The 22,255-nt window shown below is 37.9% G+C and overlaps 1 protein-coding gene across 2 annotated transcripts in view; it reads left to right on the top strand.

The window, feature by feature from the left end:
* Nucleotides 1-22,255, top strand: part of TBC1D22A (TBC1 domain family member 22A) — a 183,970-nt gene that overhangs the window by 25,469 nt on the left and 136,246 nt on the right. For both annotated transcript variants that reach the window (XM_042469051.1, XM_042469050.1), the window contains exons 2-4: nt 4,712-4,768; nt 10,325-10,659; nt 12,647-12,826. In XM_042469051.1, coding sequence (XP_042324985.1) covers nt 4,712-4,768; nt 10,325-10,659; nt 12,647-12,826 — 572 coding nt within the window. The remainder of the gene's footprint in view (nt 1-4,711; nt 4,769-10,324; nt 10,660-12,646; nt 12,827-22,255) is intronic.

The raw sequence follows: 22,255 nt of genomic DNA, 5'->3' as shown, positions 1-22,255 counted from the left end.
GCCATCTTGGCACCCCAAAATATCCCCCCCTCTCCATGGTTCAGGGACCAGTGGCATAATTGTGCCCATTGGCTACAATTGTTTATTTTTTATTCCTGGAAATTTGCCAGGGACCAGCTACTGACTCAGGGACTTAAACCTGTCCAAGGGCCACCATTTGAGTAGCACTGATGTCAATGATCTTTGTTCTTGTTGTTTGATATTAAGCTGTACCAGAGCAGGCAAGTGTATTTCCCTCACAGAAGCTTTGAATTGTGTGGAATTCTAATAAATACTAGATGTAGACTCTCACCGGGACCCTGTTCTTTTTAACTGCACCACTAGTAGAATTTCACAACATCCAACTTTTTTTACTAAGGTACTGTCCACACACTAAAAAGATGGTTGTAAAGGTAAAACAGTGTTTGAATTATTGAGAAGGAGGGAAAACGAGCAGGGGATGTGGCTCTTTTACTATAGTTAAGGTTCCTTTCCTGCTATCTTCAGAAGGTACCATTATGGGATTCTTAGCCAGTCTATGGTGGGAGGAGGCAACAAGGTAAGTGCTTGTGGATTCCATTAAGATACCTCCTAAAGTTAGATTTCACCAAGAGTGCCTAATAATTTGAGTACGTACTTGGGAAGTGGTGAGACCTCTCACTTCAATAAAGTGCAGTACTGCTGTGTGTGTGTAAACCTGCTATTTGTAAGAGTTTTGGGGGGGGGGTCAAGAACTGGAGCAGCACAAAAGAATGAACAAAATTATGTTGCTGGCAAAGTTTTGTACCTAGAATGAGAGTTAGAATCCTTTAGTGTTACTTCTCTCCCTGATGCATAACACCTATTCCTATTTCCTTTAATAGTTATGGGGTGAATAGCCACACTTCAGTTTCTCATAATCTTGTCTAATTTGAATTAGAAGTAAGACCCTACTGATGACAATATATTGGAATGAAGACTGAGGAATAGAAGCCTTTTTAGCATCTGGCTATGCTGTTCTGAAGATGGCTAAACATGTCAATCAGCTAATGGTAGTAGTGGTAATAGTAGTAGTAGTAGTAATAATAATAATAATAATAATAATAATAATAATAATAATAATTCTTACCAATTTCTTCTCATAGATCAAGGCAGGGAACAACAACAATTAACAGACAGACCGCATCAGTTAAAACACATCAATTAAAAAGGACATGCATGCAATTTAAAAGGACAGGATAAACACATATTAAAACAATCCACATTGAAAATTCATCATTTAAAAAACTTCTGGATTGTATGCAGCTAATATACCTTGGAAATACTGTACCAGGCTATTCTAGAATGACATAGATTGTAACAGTTTTAAATGGAATTGTATCTGCATTCAAGCATAATGTATGGGAGAAGCTTTATGCTCTTTCATACACCTGTAATCATGAGAACCGAGGAGGCAGAGAAAAATACATGAAGGAATGCCAAGCTAGGAATACTGGTGGCATATGGACCAGGATAGTGGTTGGATTTCACTTGAATGCTTGTTTCACAATAGGAAGTATCATGGGCTCAAAAAAAAAAGGCCCATAAGATAGAAGCCAAATTTGCAGTATTTCTAGTTGCCTACAATTCTTGCTTTTCCGTTTATGCCTTCTCCACTGACAATACTGATTGACCACCTTTCTTGAACAGGTACAGTCTTAACAAGTGGCTTTTCACTGATACTAGCCACATGCTTTATAAGGTTGGAATAATATACCTCTGGGGTTGATAAGTACAACGTATACAGTGGTTTTTGGTTTTTTATGATGAAAGGAAAAGATATATAACTATTAAGAAGCAAAACACAAACCTTCATGCAGAGTGTGATGCATTTTAGTTGCACTTTTTGTACTGTTTATAACAGTTGGGGTAAGTCAGGATGATTACTATTTTGTTGAATGTATTTATCCCCCTTTGGGTAGTACAGTACTTACTCTCTGACTGTTTCATTCTACATTCCATGTAATATCAATAGATTATTTAGGGCCAACAAGAACACATCGATACTATATTGGCTGTTGATCTTTGAATTAGTTCAACTGTTATTTTACAGCAAATTCTTGTTTTTCAGCCTTGATCTCCATATTGTACTGTCCCAATATAAAACTGATTTACCAAGGGAGTGGGAGGAGAATTGGAAACACTACCAAAATAATGAATATTAATTTCTCTAAACATTCTAAGCCAAGTGCAGGGAATTATTTTTGGCCCAAGGGCCATATTCCCCTTCCCCTCTCTTCCTATTAAGAGCACTGACACTTCAGCAAGTGGAGTCATTTTCCAAAGTGTGAGGAGCCATGGCTGGCATGCTCCCTGGCATATGACCTCATATGCTTGCACCTTCTCAGTCAATTCATCTAGATAAGTTACCAGGGGATATGGGAGAGTACGTCTTCTTGGAAAAGTGATAAAAGAAAAGGCCTTTTGTCTGGTCTACAATGATAAGAAATCTTTCTTTGTGTTCAGATGGGAAAAGAGTTTACCTCCTACCACCTACAATGCCACTATCTAACCTTTGAAGGTAGACTAGGGTGAAGTATACATTGCAGCTTTCTTTGGTTGTGCTGCTTCCTGATGCAAATGTTGGAATCTTTGAAAGAATTGCTTTGTGTGAGTGATCAGTTAGATGGTAAAGACCATAGATTATACAAAGATATTTATGTCTCTAATCCTTAAAGTCAGTGGCTTGATTCCACAATTGTTCCTCTCTGCATAAGAGAGGGTCTAGCTTTGACTGATTTCTTTTTTCACCAGTAACTTTTCAAACCACCTGCAGGAGTGCCTCATCGCACAGGTGTAGATTTTGAGAGAGATGCAGGGGGAAGTGGTGCAGGATAGGAAGTTAGGATCCAAACCAATGTCTTATCTTATAGTTTTGAAGAACAGGCTCTGTCCATTTTTGCTCAACCTTGCCAAATATTGTGGGCAACAGAACTTTCTCCCCATTCCAACTAGATGAAGGCAAGTGCCTTCACTTAATAGCAAAGGAATCCTCTCCTTCATCAATCTTTCCTATCAGAAAAATGGGAGAGGAGCATTTCAGTTTCAACCAATGTGTGATAAAGGCAGTTTTGGAATACTTTTGCTGAGCAGTGATTGCAAGAACTTTTCCTTCTTCTGTAAATTACAAGTTCAAGGAGGCTTCAACCGGTGCTCACCAATGGAACTCAGAACCACTCCTTCAAGCAAATGCTTCCCCTCCCTCCTGTTCCTGAGGGGAAGAGGTGCCAAAGATCATGCTCTCAATCTCTCTGGCTATCTTCCCAGTGTTGGAGTTGGGGCGTGGATCGGAATTACTGTGAAACTGCCCATCTGATCTCCTCACACCTGTGTACCTTCAAAGTTGAGAGGGAAATACTTTTCAGTAACCACTGTTATCCTGCCAAGTAGACGAACTGAAATCTGCTGAACAAGCTTATTTGAGAGTACGGAATGTGCAATTCACTCAGAAGTATACATATTTATTTAACACCTTTGTTTATCATCTTTCAAATTACCTGGATCTTTGAAGCAATGTATAATGGGTATAGATATTTAAAACATTAAATAAATAAATAAAAACAGTTAAAACTAAACCTTTTTTTAAAAAGAAATAGTTCTACAACTGGGATAGGACACTGTGGAAAGTTAAGGTGCTGCATTACCCCCATAGGAGACCTTAGAGAGCCATACCCTCTCCCGCAAAAACAAACAAACCTGTCACAAATGTCTCTGAGGGTCTAGCGGTATTTTCACCACAATTTTGGTTTCAAAAAAGTACTTTCCTGGGCCTAAATTGGCCTGGGGTCCACACAACTTGGGGGAAATTTACCCCACACTCCTACTGGACAGTTTGGAGCATTTAAAGGCAAAAACATTTTTTTGGGTAACATTTTGCAGAAATTGTTTTGAACCGCAGGTTATGAGAGAGGCATGTAAACATGGTGGAAGTGCCTTCCACATCCCCTAGAGTGCATTTGGGAGCATATATCTCACATATATTTTGTCGTTGTGTGCCTTCAAGGTGTTTCTGACTTATGGCAACCCTAAGACAAATGTATCATGGGATTTTTCTGGCATTATTTGTTCAGAGGAGGTTTGCCATTGCCTTTTCCTGAGGCTGAAAGCATGTGACTTGGCCAAAATCCTAGCAAGATTTAATGATTGAGCTGAGAATCGAACCCTGCTCTCCAGAGTCATACACTCAAAACACTATGCCTCCCTCTCTCTCTCTCTCTCTCTCTCATATGTGTGTGTGTGTGTGTATGTGTGTGTGTGTGTGTGTATGAATGAACGAACACTGGGAGCCCAGAGTGCCACAAGAACAGTCCTGAGACCACATGTGGCTCACAGGCCACACTTTGCCCATTGCATTCTAAAACATCAGACAAGAAAAAGTTAATCAACTGAAAAGAGGGTGCATCCACCCTTCATTTTAAGAACCAAAGGCCAAACAAAATAATGTAGTCTTCTCTTTTCATAGGAGTTACAGAAGGGATGAAGGTAGCCTGACCTTCCTTGAGAGGGAGTTGCGCAGTTGAGGTGCTGCTACTGAGAAAGCCATGTGATGTGTACCTATCGGCCTAGCATCGCAGGGTGGTGGGACATACAACAGTCAGCCACTGAATGTCTTAAATTTTGGGCACCTGTTCACTGAGATATCTTGGTCCCAAGCTGTTTGGTATTGTGCTTTAATTGTACTAAACCTTACTTTTTGTCTCTTTCTTTTTTTTAGTATTCAACATGTATATGGAGCTCAGCATCCTCCTTTCGATCCACTGTTGCATGGAACGTAAGTTTTAAAAAATCCATGGGGGTGGGCATACAGAGAATTCTTGGCAGAATTGAAAGTGTTGGTTATGACCTGTAAAGTCCTTTACCATATCTCAATCTCCGAGCACACTAGAGCTCTAAATTTCTCAAAAGAGGATTGTTTGGTGGGAACAAGGGAAAGGCCTTCTCAGTGGCTGCTCCCAGACTTTGTAACCTTTCCTAGAGGGGCTACGATGGCACGCTCCTTGCTTTCTATCTGCTGACAAGTCAAAATATCCTTATGCTATTAGCTTTTGGAAATGGATAGGGATGGACTTTTAGTGTAGTGCTGTGTTGTTTTGTGGATTGTATATAGCCTTTAAAATACATTTTAATGGTTTTTGTTTTATCAATGGTTTACTTGTCTTTCAACTAACTTTTTATTGACGTTTTTGTATAATTTTTAACCCATTTTGCTTTTGATGTATTATAAGCTGCCCTTTGTTCCGTTGTTGAGAGAAAGATAGTATACAATTAAATAATATAAATAAATAAATCACAAAATTATTTAAACTGTTTTTAAAGGATAAAAATCTGCTTGCTATGGGCTGTAAAAAAACCCAAAAAACGGCCTATGCATCCTGTCATCCAGAAACTTTAAACAAGAAAGGTTTTTCAGAGCTGCTTTGATAGGTAGAAATTCTTGGTCTAAATAACAGCAAGTGACACTTAAGAGATCTTTTTCTGTAGCAATCCTAAGAGATTATAGAACAAATAGTTTTCAATTATAATGTCACTTTTCCTTGAGTTGCCTACCAGGATTTTCAAATTAGCCTTTTGTTCTTCCAGTCTCTCTGCTGATGCCCAGAATTACTACAGCTTCTCACCTAGCAGAACTGGCTTGAACAGATGCAAACTGAGAAACAGCAGTAAGGGAATTATTTGAGAGATTTGTTTTTCATCAACTGGAGCAGAGTGCTCATTTCTAAGTTGTCAAAAATGCAACCTGTAAATATAAAGTCTCAAGAACGACATAGGGATGAAAGCTCTTTCTGTTTAAAGTAGCACTGACTTAATTGTTGTGTGTGCAGTTGGAGTTCTTCAGTGCAGACATAATACTGTTGATTTTTAACCACTATTAATACATGGGTTTCCAATACTGTTGATTTTTAACCACTATTAATATATTGGTTTCCTGCTCTGTCATCTGTCAGCAACCATCGTTACTGACGTTCTAGTTCTGAAACTTGTCCCCAAACCCTGTTAAAGAAAAGCCAGTGAGCAATAACCCTTAGTACTAGTGATGTAAAAAGGATAGTTAAATTTTGTTGCTAATAATCCCCCCGCAACCTATGATGCTGATAATTAGATATACCTTGCTACACACTCCTGTTTAAGTACCAAATGGTTGAATAATGTATTTTATTTATATTGTAAAATGTTTATATCCCACAACAGTTTAAAAACCAGAATAACAAAAATAATTTAAAATACTAAAAACACATGAAACCATTCATCATTTAAAGCAAAACCAATTAAAAACAATGTAAAAGAATTTAAACCTTTTGACTTGGTGCTAGAATGGCTTCAGTGTTAGTGCCCATTGTGCTCTAAAAGGAGAAGATAGTCCATAACCAGGGGCCCTCTCTCTTGTTTTCCTCTAGTGTTTGTCTCACCTGTTGGATACAGAGAAAGCATCTTCAACACACCTCAATTTTAATGCAGTTGTGTGTAGGAAAAGGCACTTCTTCAAGTATCAAGGTCCTGAGAACTTTAGGGCTTTTAAATGTTATCACCAGCACCTTGATCAGACTGAAACATGTTTAAAAATGCAACTGGATGTTGTAACCAACTCCTTGCCTTTTTCAGAGACCTTTAGGAGAGATAATTGGCTCCTGTTTCAGTGCAGGAGTGTTTACGGCTCTACAGATCAGGGTTCAAATCCTGCCTTGGTCATATACAATCCATGGGGTGACCCTAGCAAGTCACACTCTCTCAGCCTCAGTGGATGACAATGGCAAGGGCAAACCCGTTCTGGAGAAACCAGGAAAACCTCATGATAGGGTCTTAGGGTTGCTATAAGCCAGAAACAGCTTGAAGGTACACAATAAATATACAGTACTTCTCAATTCACTCTGCAGCAATTCTTCAGTGATACTATAATAAAAAAATATATATGCTAGATGTGTTTTCTTCCAAAAAGAGTTTGTATATTTAGTCTGTTGGCAGATATCCAGTGTGGAATATTTTTGTTTGTTTGTTTGTTTTAACCTGTAACCCCCATGTATTATATCTGACTGGGTTTTATACTCTCGAGTTATTAAATTGTCTAGACTAGAATCCGTAACTGGTGATTGATAGTTAAGCAATCTTCTCCTCCTTCTGTCTTTTGCCGTAAGAAAACCACTATTTTATAAAGTCACTTTGATTTCATGGCTGTAATATAGGACAATATACTCATGTTATGCATTAACCTTCAGTTTAACAGCACTTCATACCACTTCCCTCTTTAAACTGTTTAAAGAACAGTATGTCTAGCTTTTGCCTTCCCACCTTCAAATTAGATGACCTGTTTGTGCTTGTAGAATAAAATGCTTTCTTGAATCCCACTGTAAAACAAGCACCTTATGTTTATCAAAATTATAGCAGTTGCATGTGGGGAGAAGAACATGTTGACCTTGGAGACAACATGTTTAAAGCCCTTTAAGCTTTTATCATTCAAAGGAGTTTAAGTAAAGGGTTCCTTCAGGTTTCTAAAGTTGTTTTTTCTGCAGAGTGTTTAGTTTAAATGAATCTTAAAAACATTCTGAAGATAAAATAAGCTGGCTGTTTTGCCTGTCAACTTTTGGTGACCCCATGAATTTCATAGTGTTTTCCTAGGCAAGCAATACTCAGAGGTAGTTTTGCCAGTTCCTTCCTCTGAAACATCGCACCTGGTATTCGTTGGCAGAGTCCCATTCAAGACCACGCTTAGCTTCTAAAATCAGATGAGATCTGGTGCCTTTAGGATATGTGGCTATATTCAGCATAAGATAATCAGAAAGCTGAAGATAAGGCTTGTTTCATGAAGTGTGTGTGTGTGTGTGTGTGTGTGTGTGTGTGTATATATATATATATAATATTTTCAAGGCATGAATGTTTGAATATGTGGATAAAGAATCCATCTATATGGAGGGCTAACTGTATATGTGCCTCAAAAAGTAACCTATGTATGAAGTAATCAAGGGTAGCTTCTTTCTTGAATAGAAGTTGTTTTTGCTTTGTTTTACGATGACTCCTATGCAATGCAACTGTCTTCTGAGAGATTTCTCTAAAATGTATTTTTAAAGCCTGTCCTCATATATGTGACACATTTTGATTCCTATATTAGCATTTCAAAACAGGAAGAATGGGATCTGTTGTTTGCATATCATAATCAGGCATGCTTATTTGGGACACAGTGGGTTGAGCTTTAGAGTAAATTATGTATGGGCCTGACTTATAAAATTCAGTAGCTGAAAATGGACAGGATTCCACTTGTTTCTATAGAGAAAAATGTATTTAGGAGTACAATACCTTTTTACGGCCAACTCCAAAGCATAAAATACTGTACGTTATGCAAGCTTTCAAAGCTTCATTGACTTTGTCATTAGGTAAAGGTTGTAAAAATCATACATGAGTAAAATGATGATGATGTTAGACGCACTGGCTTACATTCTGTCTGAGATGTTGTCAGTTAAGATGGTACTGAGGGATTTTAATGCAGGCAGATGCCATTCCCATTCTTGGCCATGTGAGGACTAGAGACAAAGAGCATTAAAGGATAGGTAATAAAATTTCAACTCCGTTAGCAACAGAAAAATAACTTCTCTTGAGATCCATCTTAACTGACAATAATGCTTTTGGAGTTGGTCCAATAAAAGGTATCACTGCTTGCGGATTTTGGGCTTGTTTCCCTGAACATTAGCTAGCTGTCTTTTAAGATAAGCAAGCTCATTCAGCTTCACAATCTTTGCAAGTGAAACCATTTACAAGAAAGGTTTATATGCTCTTTAAAAGTAAACAACCTATGGTTTCCTTGACCTGCTCCAGGAAACACAGACAATACAGTGATCCTTTTTAGTGTATAAGGTGAAGAAAATGTATTTGGCAGATTGTGAAACAGCCTCTGTGGATGTAGGAGGAGACTATAAAGAAATAGCAAACACCATTTGACCTACATACTTTCCTCCTCCTGCCTTGGCTTACCTCATAAAATCTGCCCTATTTCTGTGCCTTTGCTCCACCAGCAAAACATTCCTCATAACTTGAAAGGAGCTCATATATGTGAAGTTCTCCAGTTCAAGTCACATTGAAGTGAATTTGGTCTGTTCACTTAATTTCACTAGGGCTTGCATATAATGTGGTGTTATATGGCAGTAGGAAGGAAATTAGTATCAGAAGAGTCTGATTGTAACAATTCTGATCTTATGTACATGCAGAGGTGTACATACTGAGTTGATGAGAGAAACCAGAAAGAAATACTCTATGTAAAACATTTCTCGAAAACAGATTAAGCCTCCTAGTAACACTATTCAGGCTTCAGAGTTTGTATTGAGCAACTATTTTGATCGTTGACTTTGAACTCCATCTGCCTATCTGCTAAGTGATAGTGGCAGGCTAAAGGTTTTACTTTCATGCTGACATTTGATGTCTGTGCTTGATATGATAGAAAAATCTGTTAGGAAGTAATTTCATAGAATTTTTATAAGGCAAAATTTTGGAGCAGCCCATGTTTCAGTCACCCGATTACAGATGTTTTTGAAAAGCTATTATCCTAAAAATGCATTTTCTTTCCAAGCTAGAAGTTAAATAGCTGATCCAGGAAGTGAATGATAATTCATTGACTTTTTTAGGAAGGTGAGAATGAAAAAAAGCTTGTGATATAAAAACAATGAGCAGAAGAAGTAGGGCTCAGGCATTTACTTGATAGTATTGTGACAGGTGGAAAAGTATTCTGTGGAATATACATTCTTGAGTGAACTGTTTTTGCTGGACCTCTGAATAGACCATATGAAGACACTTTGCCCCAAAAGAAAGCTTCTGGTTGTATTTTTATTTAGCATAACACTGGCCTGTTACAGACAGGCCAAAATAAAGCTGCTTCGAGTCACTTTGGAGGTGTGGTATTTCAATGATGCATGAGTCCTAAGAGTCCAAAACCCGCACCAAAGCCATGCTCCAGTCCTAAGGACTGGAGTGCAGCTTTGGTGTGGGTTTTGGACTCTTAGGACTCATGCATCATTGAAAAGACCAACCATACCTCCAAAGTGACTCGAAGCAGCTTTATTTTTGGCCTGTTGTTACTTTCAACACCAGCTTGACATCTATCCCTTCTTCACCTTTTCTTTTTAAACTGCAGAAACTGAATGGTGTCAGAGCTAAAATGACAGCTTATTAAATCTTATGGAAATCTCAAAATTGCAGGTTATCAATTTTGGAAATAGTTCCATCCATCTTTGATTAAAGAAGGCATTTTCTTTAGCTGGGATTGATTTAGGTTTATTGTGTGTGAAATATTCTACTAAACATAAATATCAGTATCAAATACTTATGCATGCTTTCTCCATTTCCACAGCTTAAAACCTGGAACCAAACCACCAACAACTCCTGTGAAACTGAAGAAGGTCAGCACATTTCAAGAATTTGAAAGCAACACAAGTGATGCCTGGGATGCTGGGGATGATGATGATGAACTACTTGCAATGGCTACAGAAAGCCTTAACACTGATGTAGTCATGGAAACAGCTAACAGAGTGATTCAGAATCATAGTAAATTACAAGAACAGCACAAATTGCAAGAGGAACAGGTGGAAAGACAACAAGCACAGCAACTTTCAGACCTGCCCTCAGCATGTGGTGACAACAGACTGGTTAAATCTGTGAGTGAAAGCAACACATCAACTTCTACAGGTACACTAAATGTCAAGCACCATTACTACCCCACATTTCTGGTTGAATGTCACATGTAGGTTGTTTCAAGACTTCTTTGGATCCTTGGAAGCCATTCAGAAGTCTCCCTTTCCTCCTTAAACTGAATACAGTGGTACCCCGGGATACGAAATACCCACGTTACGAAATTTCCGGGATACGAAAAAATCCCATAGGAAATAACTGTTCCTGGTTATGAACGTTTTTTCGGGTTACGAAAAATTTTTTGGTGCTTTTCGGCGCTATTTCACACGAAATCGCGGCTTTTCCCCATTAGCGCCTATGGGTTTTCGGCTTGCGAAGGCTTTTCGGGTTACGAAAGTGGCGGTGGAACGAATTAATTTCGTAACCCGAGGTAACACTGTACTAAGTGACAAAGTCATATTTGTATGTTCAAAGTAAATCCTATAATCATTGGAAAGGTGGTTGACTCATCAGTCTGAGTACGCTGAGTTCATCCCACTGATCATTTTGGGACTAACTGTTTGTCATTTACCATATATACTCAACTATAGCACTTTGAATGGGGTTTGGAAACGAGTCAATAAATTAAAAGCCATTGGAGCTCTTAAGTGCTAGTAATATGCATTCTCTTTCTTGGTCTTGTTTAGTAATCTTGTGTCCATATTCAAGACCATCTTCTTTTGCATGCTGTCTTCAAAGACAATATGAAGTAAAGCACATTTTGGGAGTCCCAACCTTAATTTTACAAGAACATGGGTAAGAGTAGAAATACTTAGGGTAGCATGCCTAGCTCGAGTAAAGCTCATATAGAACTTATATTTCCTGTTGTCATGTGTATGTGTAGAAGATAAGGGTAATATTCTTTGTAATTCTAGTGAAAAAATACAAGTGGTGGGCATCCACTAATGGGTGTACAAACATAAGCAGAACAACTAGTAGAAATGGCAACTAGTATAATGTAGGCCTTTTGACATTTGCACAAGGAGATTTCTACAAGTAGTAGATGCTTTGTGCAGAAACACCACTGGATGCAACACATTCTCTTTTTCAGACTTTAGTGGAATACTAATCAAGAATTATTATTATTAATTGCCTTTGTATAATTTCTGGTTTTAGGGACAAAGTCTTCCTGAAATTCTTTTTATTATTTTATTTTATTTTATGTCTTTGGGAGGAAAATCTACTTCTATTAAATACTTCCACAATGGAGAGAACATTTTATTGTAAGATTAAATCTAAATCAATAATCTATCATTTTCTCTTCTGCTTCTTTTTTAAAAATATTTTTATTGGTTTTACAGAAAAAATAATAATAACATATATCAGCTATTATGCAAACAGAAAAAATAAAGAAATGGAAGCATGCAACATCCTAGCTGCAGAAACCATGCTTAAAAAAAATCAATTTTCCAGATTTTCTATCCAAATTATCATCTTCTACCATACTTAAAAGATAAAACTTTGGATCTTTTATAATATTAATTTGTAAAATGTTTATAACCATAGACTGTATTTGAGACCAAAATTCTTGAACTTTAAGACACTTCCATCAACAAAGTGCTATAGTTCCAACTTTATTCTCACAAATATTCTTTCAAACCATGAGATTTATATCTTTACTTCCAATTTCTCTCCCATTGTTCCAGTTGTATATTCTGGCCTAAATCTATTGCCCAATCTATCATGCATTTCTTGATATTGTCCTGCTCTATGTGATATTTTAACAGTAACTGGTAAAATTTAGATATTTCATGGTTGTCCTCTTATTTTCTCTTCTGCTTCTTGATAAACATGAGGTTTGTCAGTGTGATGACAGAGTGAATAAGTTTCTAAGTGCATTTTGGAGCTGAGATGGATGTAATGAAATTTGTGACTGATAGTGAAATCACTGCTACAAATACCTGTTTTCCAATATTTTCTTTTTTAAAAAATCCACGTATTAATTCATTCTTTGACTTTGAAAACTGAACAACTTCCTACCTATTTTTTTTAATTTGTCTTTTAGATAGCGCTAATGAAAATGCTTCCATGCCAAGATCTCAGTCCCTTCCACAAACCTCAACAGTAACTATGGTAGGTGGAATGGTGGATCACCATACCTCAGGTCTTCCCATATTGTCGGAAAGAGAAGCGTCACGATTAGATAAATTCAGACAACTTCTTGCTGGCCCAAATACAAACCTTGGTAAGTATTCAAAACAATCAAACACAAGGTTGATATCCAGTGACAGTTGCTGAGATAGGACAGGAAAATCTTTTTCTGGTAAACCTCTAAACTTTGGAGTTTGCTTCTTGGTAAAGAGTGTATATTGTTATCCTCCCAGATCAGGATTCAAAGCAGCTTACAACTATTAAAAAAAAAGAATTTGTTAAAAATCCACAAGATTCAAAAATTAGAACAAGATTAAACAATCAAAAAAATTAAAACCAGATTAAAATATACATCCCAAACCACACATATCAGCACAATTAGCAATATCCAGAGCATTGTGTTAGACAGATCTTATATAGTCACACATCAAATGCCTGTTGGAATAGAAAAGTCTTTACATCTTTGCCCTTCTCCACTTTTCACACTTAAAAGAAACATTCAACAGACATAGCTAATTAGTCCAAAGGCTTTATCTTCAGTTGCAGTGTGCCCAATGTGATACAGTATACACACACACACACACACACACACACACACACATTCCTCTCAGTGAACTTCCAACCAACTACTCCAACATCTGCTCTAAAGAATTCTCCACCTTTCCAAACTAACCTGCATGTGACCAGTCTCTTGTTCCACTTATATAGGAGGGTGGTTCTGAGTCATTACTCAGTGCCACATAGCTTGACACAACCTTGCTGTAACTTTGCCTCATGCCATATGCTGCAGGCTCAGCAGTTTGTGGTTGTCCCATGGAATATGTGTCACCTGTCAATCAAAATATGTTTCTATTGTTAAAGGCACAATTACTCCAATAGAGTGATGCTGAGAGTCTGAACCTATGCATCATTACTCTTCTCCATGGATGTGACACACAGAAACCTGAAAGTGAAAATAGAGTAATCATGTATAGACCTATCCTTTACATGATCTGGGTGTGACTCAAAGATTGCTGGTTTGGCCCATGGACCAAGGGGAATACCTCAGAAGGCCTTGACATTGTCCTGACATCATGGAGTAATCCATGGGGGTCTGTGTGTATTTTAAAAAGCTTGAAACTAGTATATGTTGTGGAATTTTGGGTTATATGGATCCTGAAGGCTATGGAACCTGATGGAACCTAAAGGCTATGATGTGCTTTTCCACATGGAGGGAGTGGGCAGAGCCGTAGTCACCTATTAGGTGTTCTGTAGGCATTCTTGGGAATATTGAACTTTTTTATTCATCAACTATTTTTGTATTAATTATGTGTATTAGATGGCTGTATTGTTCATCGTTGATCATGGACATGTATTTAAAGCGACAGAAATTGATAGGATGATACCTCTTACTGAAGCATTTGTACATTATTTTTCAAAAAAAAATCAATTGTAATTTTTCTATTGCTGTCTCCCAAGATTCTTGAATCAGTTGTATTTGAGAGGCTCTCAACTGACTTTTCAGTATTGCTTTTATAGTGATAAAATTCTTACCAGCAATTTCCTTTTGAATCTTTGAACAACTGAGATCTCTCATCCTACTTATTAGAAGCTTTGTTTTTTCTTTGTCTTTTATGTGTTTCCCTTTTTAAATATGGCTATTATATATTCTTTGGCCTGAAATGATGTTTGTCATTTCTTGCTCTTCACATGTGAACAATGAAAATGGTTTCACTTATTTTGGAGTTTCTTTGTATTCTCTTATTTCAGTTTTCCTTTCACTCTTTAAAAAAAGCTGTTCCTTTGCACTGCCACCTCTGATCCTTTCAAAGCTCGGCAGTTTGTCTATGGTTAACAATCTGAAATTGATGTTTACTTTCCTACTACGTTAAATGCGTGACATCAGCATTTTTCATCTGTGTTCTTGATTCATTTACCCGTATTTCACAGAATTCTCTCTCAGATTTCCCAAGTGTTACCTTTTCTACTCTTCTCCCTCAGGTTATTTTCTTCAGATCATTTTAGAACAAATGTAAAGCTAATCATCAAACCTGGACATTTAATGAAATTGCAGAGCTGGGGAAAGATTAGGTCAATATACCTCAGATATAGGGATCTTGGAAGGAATTTTGATTATGTTGATTATATGAATGCCTTTATTGCTTGTTTTCAGTTTAGTTTTAACTGTAGTTCTCTATTGTGATGAATTAAATAAGTAAATACACTGATGTTAAGCTTAGAAAATTGCTCTTTTGGGCTGCAGCTCCCAGAGTTCCACATTCTACATTGTCATGTTTCACGTTTGTGCAGGTGGTACTTCAAATGATTTGGTGTTAAATCATTTAAGGGTTCAAAGATCAACACCAACAACTTAAATTAATCTCAGAGATTAATAGACAGACCATACAGCTGGGCACAGTATTAGTTTTTTATGCTGTGAACATCTCACCCCCACAAGATGCATAGCTGTTGTATTCTGTACTGGGGTAGTCAGGAAACTTTTTGAAGAAAGCTATGAAGCTTCCCCCAAACTGCATAGTTTTCCAGAAAGCTGTGCAGCTTTCCAAAAAGGATGGGGGCAGGGGGAAACACAATACAGAATGTTGTACAACTTTAAAACCGTTTTTTTCTCTAAAAAGATGGGGGTGAAGGGAACACAAAATGGAATGATGCACTGTTTTAAATGTTGTGCAGCTTTGAAAATTGCACAGTTTGGAGGGGGAAAAACATGAAATGGAATACATGCACCTTCAAAAGCTGCAAAAACAATGGAGAAAAAAAAAGCACAAAACAGAAGGTTGCACAACTTTAAAATAGGAACAGATATTGCAGACCTTAAAGTGCAAGAAACAGTAGATTGTAGATCAGTAGAACAAAAGGACAAATAGCACACACATAGAGATAACATTGCATTTGTATCCCTTCAGTCATTTTCAACCTATGGCGACCCTAAGGTGAAGCCTACGGTTTTCTTGGCAAGATTTGTCTTTGCTTTCCTCTGAGGCTGAGTGAATGTGACTTGCCTAAAGTCAAGACTGAGCTGAGATTCAAACCCTGTCTCTAGAGTTGTAGTCCCGCAATCAAACCTCTATACCATGCTGGCTCTCCCTGTTTCAATATAGTTAGCTAAATTTTGGCTTTTGAACAAAAGTGGGATGGTAGGGATTTCAATAGTGAGATCTGTTGATAATAAAAGAATCTGTGGCAGGACTCTATTGCCAGCCAGACTTGGCTAAACTTCCTTGATTTTTAATATTTGACCTGTCACATTAGTTTGTCCATTGAATTTACAATTATTATTATTATTATTAACCTTTATTTATAAAGCGCTGTAAGTTTACACAGCGCTGTACATAATTTTTTTTTTTTTTAGTCAGACGGTTCCCTGCCCTCAGGCTTACAATCTAAAAGACACGACACAAAAGGAGAAGGGAGTTGTGGTGGGGAATAGGATCAGGTCCAGCAGATCTTCTCCACCTCCAAGGCCTGGACCAAGGCAGATGGACTGGAGGAAGGGCTTGGCTTCTTGATGGATGGTTAGAAGGAGGCTTCCTGGGTCAGAGAGGGGCTCACCTCTGGGAATGCTTCTCTAAACAATATAGTCTTTAATTCAGTTTTGAAACTGGGCAGAGAAGTGATGAGGTGTGTATGTGGGGGAAGAAGGTTCCAGGAGTAAGGGGCAGCAAGCGAGAAGGGACGAATTCGGGAGGGGGCAGTGGTAGTCCTACATTGTGACAGGAGACCCTGACTACCAGAGCGGAGGGTGCGAGTAGGAATGTAAGGAGAAAGAAGGTCAGATAAGTAAGGAGGGGCCAACCCATGGAGGGCTTTGAAAGTCAGTAACAAAAGCTTGTACCGGATGCGAAAGGGGAAGGGAGCCAATGAAGGGAAGATAAAAGAGGAGAAACATGGTCAAAGCGGCCAGCGGATGTGACAATACGGGCAGCTGAATACTGGACAGATATTAAAGGATGGAGGTGTGAAAGAGGAAGCCCTGTTAGAAGGAGGTTACAATAATCTAGTCGCGAAACCACTAGGGCATGGACTAGAGTCTTGGCAGTAGAGATTGAGAGGAATGGACGGATCTTGGCAATGTTGTGGAGAAAGAATCTACAGGTCTTGGCGGTGGCTTGGATCTGGGGAATAAATGACAGAGAAGAGTCAAAAATGAAGCCAAGACTGCGGGCTTGATGAACCGGTTGAATAGAAGTGTCGTCGACAGAAACAGAAAAGGAATAATGAAGGGTGGGTTTAGGTGGAAAGACGAGAAGCTCAGTCTTAGACATGTTGAGCTTCAAGCGCCGAAGCCGCATCCACTGAGAGATGGCAGTCAGACAAGAAGAAACTTGCTGTTCAAGCCCCGTCGAAAGGTCAGGGGTGGAGAGATACAGCTGAGTGTCGTCGGCATACAAATGATAGGAGAAACCAAAAGAACTTATGAGTTTACCTAGAGACAGTGTGTATAGAGAGAACAGAAGGGGACCCAAGACAGAGCCCTTTTTACAAGTATTGTGTAACTGGGGAAACGTGGTATATCACTTGATTTTGGTTAATATTAATAGCAAAGTTCAAATGTTTGGGTGACAGAATACTATTGTTCTACCTCTGTGCAATCCTGTGCATATATATGTAGAAATAAGTACAAATGTTCCTTAGTTCTTATTGTGGAGCTGTGCCTCTAGGAAGTAGCTGGGGAAGAATGGAGCTGAGTGGAAGAAGAAGTCAGTGAATTGGCTGGTGGTAGCTGAGGATCTCGGAGAAGCCAGCCTGCTGTTAAAACAGCCAGCCCAAAACTTAATGTGAAGCCTACTCACCACAGATGTAGGAATGATCCAGGTCCAAACTTGAGAGGAAAATTGGCCAGAGGTAGTCATGCAACCTGTTTGTGAAAATGTGGTAGTGTTTGAAATGTTTCATCCAAATAATTACATAAGAACCTATAAATGTGTATAGGGACTTCCCCTTCCCATTTTGCACATGTAGTTGCCTTACAAAGTACTAATTTTATAAAGATCACCAGTCTTTATTTATTTTGACAGTGCTCTGATATGATTATTTATAGTGTTAACATTTCCTTTTAATGTCATTTTAAATATTCTGCTCTGTCATTTATTTCTTGATCTGGTGTGCAGTCATTTTTTGTTGCTTTCACATGTCCATCTGTTTTACTGTTAAAATTTCCAAATTTCTGCCCAGGTTACCTAATCTTGTTTTTGGGGGTGGGTTGGGAGGCGGGAGGAAAAGGTTTGTGTTTTGTTTTGGGTTGTTTGGTATAGATACATCTCCAAAGGGCTTAAGACATTTAGCACACTTCTGCATTTGCCAGATTTATTTTTAGTATCTGTATTCATTGAAATAACTCTTTTGTTTCTTTGAAAAGATTAAGGGCAGTATTTACTTGGATTTTTTTTCCAGACGAAGTACCTACCACAGCTATTATTCATTTTTTAAAAATTGGTTGCTGTGGTTACCATAGTGATATCAAACCTTTTATTAAAACCATTGCCTGTATGTTCTGTCTAACTTCCACGATGCTGTTGGGGGAGCTGTAGTTCCATGAATCTGTATTGTCATGGAAGAATATTCTAGCTCTTTATAGTTAAATTATGCTGCATTTTTTAAGAATCTGAAGCTTATAAATCTAGTTTATCATGTCTATCATTTAATTGTTCATGCAAGCCGTTACTTCATGTAGCGATTTACAGTCATCTCAGTAAAATAACTGTTTTGTGTCCCAAGATGAATAATGCATGTTCAGAAATTGTGGGTCCACTTAAAATGATGGTGCCAGAAAAAAAATTATGCTTAAAGGGAAGTAATAAAATAATGTATCTGTTTTGAACAAAATATTGTGAATAATTTTTGTTGTTGTTTTTTGTTATGATTTCAAGTAGGCTTCTAAACTACCTATGACTTCCAGGTTGAAGCTAGCTCTAATTTTTGAAAAAAGATTAAAACTCTGGCAAAACCATAATTCCATGAAACAAACTGCAGTTGGTCCATATTGTGGTATTTATTTCAACATCAATGTAGTACAATAAACAATAGCAACACATAATGTATGTGTCTACTTCAACCTGGCCAAAACCTTTTGGGGCTACAGTTAGATGAATTGAATCCACATTTAATTGGATGTAATCACTAATAACTTCAGTGAGAGTTCAGGTAATGAATTCATTTTCTATCCCAATAGGAAGGAAATTCAGAGAGGCTAGAAATACTGGTTTATTTGTCGTCATTGTCTAACATCCGAGGAAGATCAGACAGCTTTGATTCAAAGGAGTAAGCTCTTTTCCTGTGTGAAGCAACTGTGTTATTTCCATGACTTCCAAATTCCTTGGAAACATACATTTCTAGCAGTGAAAACAGGAAAAAAGGCAAAATGACTCAGTAAGGGATGAGCATATTCATTGGGCATGGAATGGTGACTCACTGCATGTGTGTGCATGCATGCAGAAACATGCACTTGGTGAGAGGCCCTCTTGATACATGTTTTTGAAAAAGTGATCCAACTACTGGTTTTTCTGTTTTTCTCACACTGCTATATAAGGGAAGCAGACTGCTGTCTACGATTTCTTGCTTTCCCTGTCCTTGCCCTCACAGTGGTTTCTTCCCCACCCCTTGAAGTTGCTCAGAGTGCCTGGACTCATTAAATGTGTTAAATTTATAGGGGGGAAAAAGAAGAAAATACATTAGATGTTTTTTTCTGGCATCTCCTTTTTATATGAGGGAAAAGAGAGTGTGGCTAAAATCTGAATACTTCTCTTTTGTATGAAGACTTGGATTTTTCTGTTGTAAACAGTTGAAGAAGAATTGATGCTTCTAGAAGTAGATTTTTTCTCCTATAGATTTTTTTCTTATAGGGGAATATTCCTGTTGGACATCAACATTTTCTACCATAACTTGTTCCCTTGCTATGTATTTTAACTTTATGACTTTTGTTGATTTGGTGTCTCCCACCCTAATATCCTTGCTGTCAAGTTTTCATGATTAAAAAATATGGTGTTTGTGTGATACAATAGATGTGTTTAGGGCTGGAAAATCTCCACAGAGAAGTGACCCTTGAGACAACCAAGCTCTCTAAAGACAGTATATACTCTATCATATTAAATAGTGATGGAAACTGCCTGCCTGCAGGTAAACTAAGGTGATGAATTATGTGGTAATAGTAGGCATTTCTGGAACAAGAAGTCATTCATTTTGAACTATTCTTTCTTTCAAAATTTCAGCTTCCCTTACAGTCTCCTCCACATTTCATTTTCCTTATTTTGAAGATCCAGCATTTGAAATGCTTGGTTCTACTCTTCCAGGCAGAACTTGTATGGAAATGATATGCTGAATATTTTAATCTGCCTCTAGTCTTGTACAGTGTGTTAGAAGTTACTTGCATGTGGCATCTTCAAGATACTGGTGAATGACTGCGATGTTGAAATTTCTTTATTGTGGTTAACTGCCGTCAAGTCAGCTTCAATTTATGATGACCCTATAGATGATAAATCTCCAGGTCATCCTATCATCAACACCCCTGCTCTGTTCTTGCAGACCCAAGGCCCAGGCTTTCTTGATTGAGTCTATCTGTGATGCTGTCTTCCTTTTTTCTTGCTGTTTTCTACCTTACAAAGCATTACTGTCTTTTTTAGTGAATCATGTCTTCTTGTGATATGTCTAAAGTACTTATTAGAAAATAATAAGTCTCAGTTTGAAAATAAATGCCTTATGCTTTTAGTATATTATCTAGTGTTAAGGTAGCTGTTAGTTCCCCAGCATACCTTTGACAGAAATCTTCAGTTTTAACATAAACTCTTATTTTAGTCATAATGGAGGGGGGAAAAACCAGGACAGCTCATGGCATTACCCATTTTTCTTATTAAATTTGGTAGAATGTTGACTGTGAAATCAATGATAATGAGAGACCACTGTACTCAATGAAGCCCTTTGGAAATGTTCCTTTAACACTGATTGTGAATCAGCCGCTTCTCCTTGGACAAAACTCTTTCTATTTACTGTATATCAAGCATGCTATCTCAAGTATGGAATAGAAGAGATCCTATTTCAAATGTTGAAATAAGTTTGAACTATCAATTTCAACTATCAGCTTTTGTGCATGGGATAGGACACCATTTTATCTTCTGCGTTAGGAATCACAGTTTCTTTGGCCACCTCTGTTTTTGATATGTAGTATGTGTGCTTCATTATTACTCAGCATGTTTTATATTAGGGAGTGCTGGTGACATAGTGCTTGAATGACGGTACTGCAGCCACAATGTTGTGAGTTTGATCCCAGAGGGCTCCAGGTTGACTCAGCCTTCCATCCTTTCATAGGTCAGTAAAATGAGTACCCAGCATGTTGGGGGAAATTGCCTTACACATTGTAAACTGCTTAGAGAGTGCTTAGTTCACTATGAAGTGGTATAGAAATGTAAATGCTATTGCTATTGCTATTGCTATTGCTAAGAGAACTGTAGGCCTTCTAATTTACAGGACTGGGTTGGGTCCAAGAAGCTGATAGGAGAAGTAATTAAGGGAAAGTTTATCACTCAGCAATAGATTCTAGCTTTGCAGGAAGGAAAGAGGGGATATAGTTTTTCTTGTTATTTCAATGTAAGGCTGAGAAAAACTACTGGACGGATTCTACTAGTCTGCATTGGCAGTACTGAGCTAGATGGATTGTATCTGACTATCCATAAAGGCAGCCTTTATGGATTCTCTGATCCCATTACTTTCTCTTTAGTATGGTAGATAGGACTCTGCTAGGATAATAATGTGGGTGAGTGAAAGAAATAGCCTTTGGAGCAGAAGCTCCTGCTTTTGCAGTCCTCCATAGTGTACTTGCAATTGTCTCTCTGTTCCCTCTGTCAGTTGATACTTCAGCATACCCAATGATAAAAAAGGGCTTGGAAAGTATGAGCTCGCCCACCCCATCTCCAAAACAGAGGACAACAGCAAAAGGAGAGAGGAGATAGTATGGCATTGGCTTCTGCAGTTAATGGATACTCCTGCTCTCAATACAAGCTGCTACCTCTGTGGTTGCTTGTGAGTTGAGTTGACAGGCTCTTAGCCTTGGCTTCTAAGAGACAAGACAAGGTGGAAGAGAGAGTGAGAAGGACAGAAGTTGATACTACTGACTGGAAATTCAGTTTATTTCTGTCTCTATTAAATTTTACATGATGAGTCTCCCTTTTCTGAAATGCATAGGGCCAAAAGTGTTTTAGATTTTGGGTTTGGGTGGTTGAAGGTTTTTTGGTCAGAATTTTGGAATACATGTATATGCATATGCATAAACAATGAGATATCTTGGAAGTGTGACCCAGTCTAAACACAAAATTATTTTATATTTCACATAGACTTCATAAACGTAGCCTAAAAGTAAATTTATACAATATTTTAAATAATTTTGTGCATGAAGCAAAGTTTGTGTACATTGAACAAAGGTAAAGCAAAGGTGTCAAGATCTCAGCCACCTATGAAAAGGGGTTGAGTTCTGGAGTATCTTGGATACTTCTAGATAAGAGAGACTCAACCTGTGCTAGCATATTGCAGTATC

This window comes from Sceloporus undulatus, chromosome 5 (assembly GCF_019175285.1).
Source record: "Sceloporus undulatus isolate JIND9_A2432 ecotype Alabama chromosome 5, SceUnd_v1.1, whole genome shotgun sequence".
NCBI classification, from domain to species: domain Eukaryota; kingdom Metazoa; phylum Chordata; class Lepidosauria; order Squamata; family Phrynosomatidae; genus Sceloporus; species Sceloporus undulatus.
The sequence above is the reverse complement of the archived record's forward strand: the minus strand, read 5'-3'. Positions and strand labels throughout refer to the sequence as shown.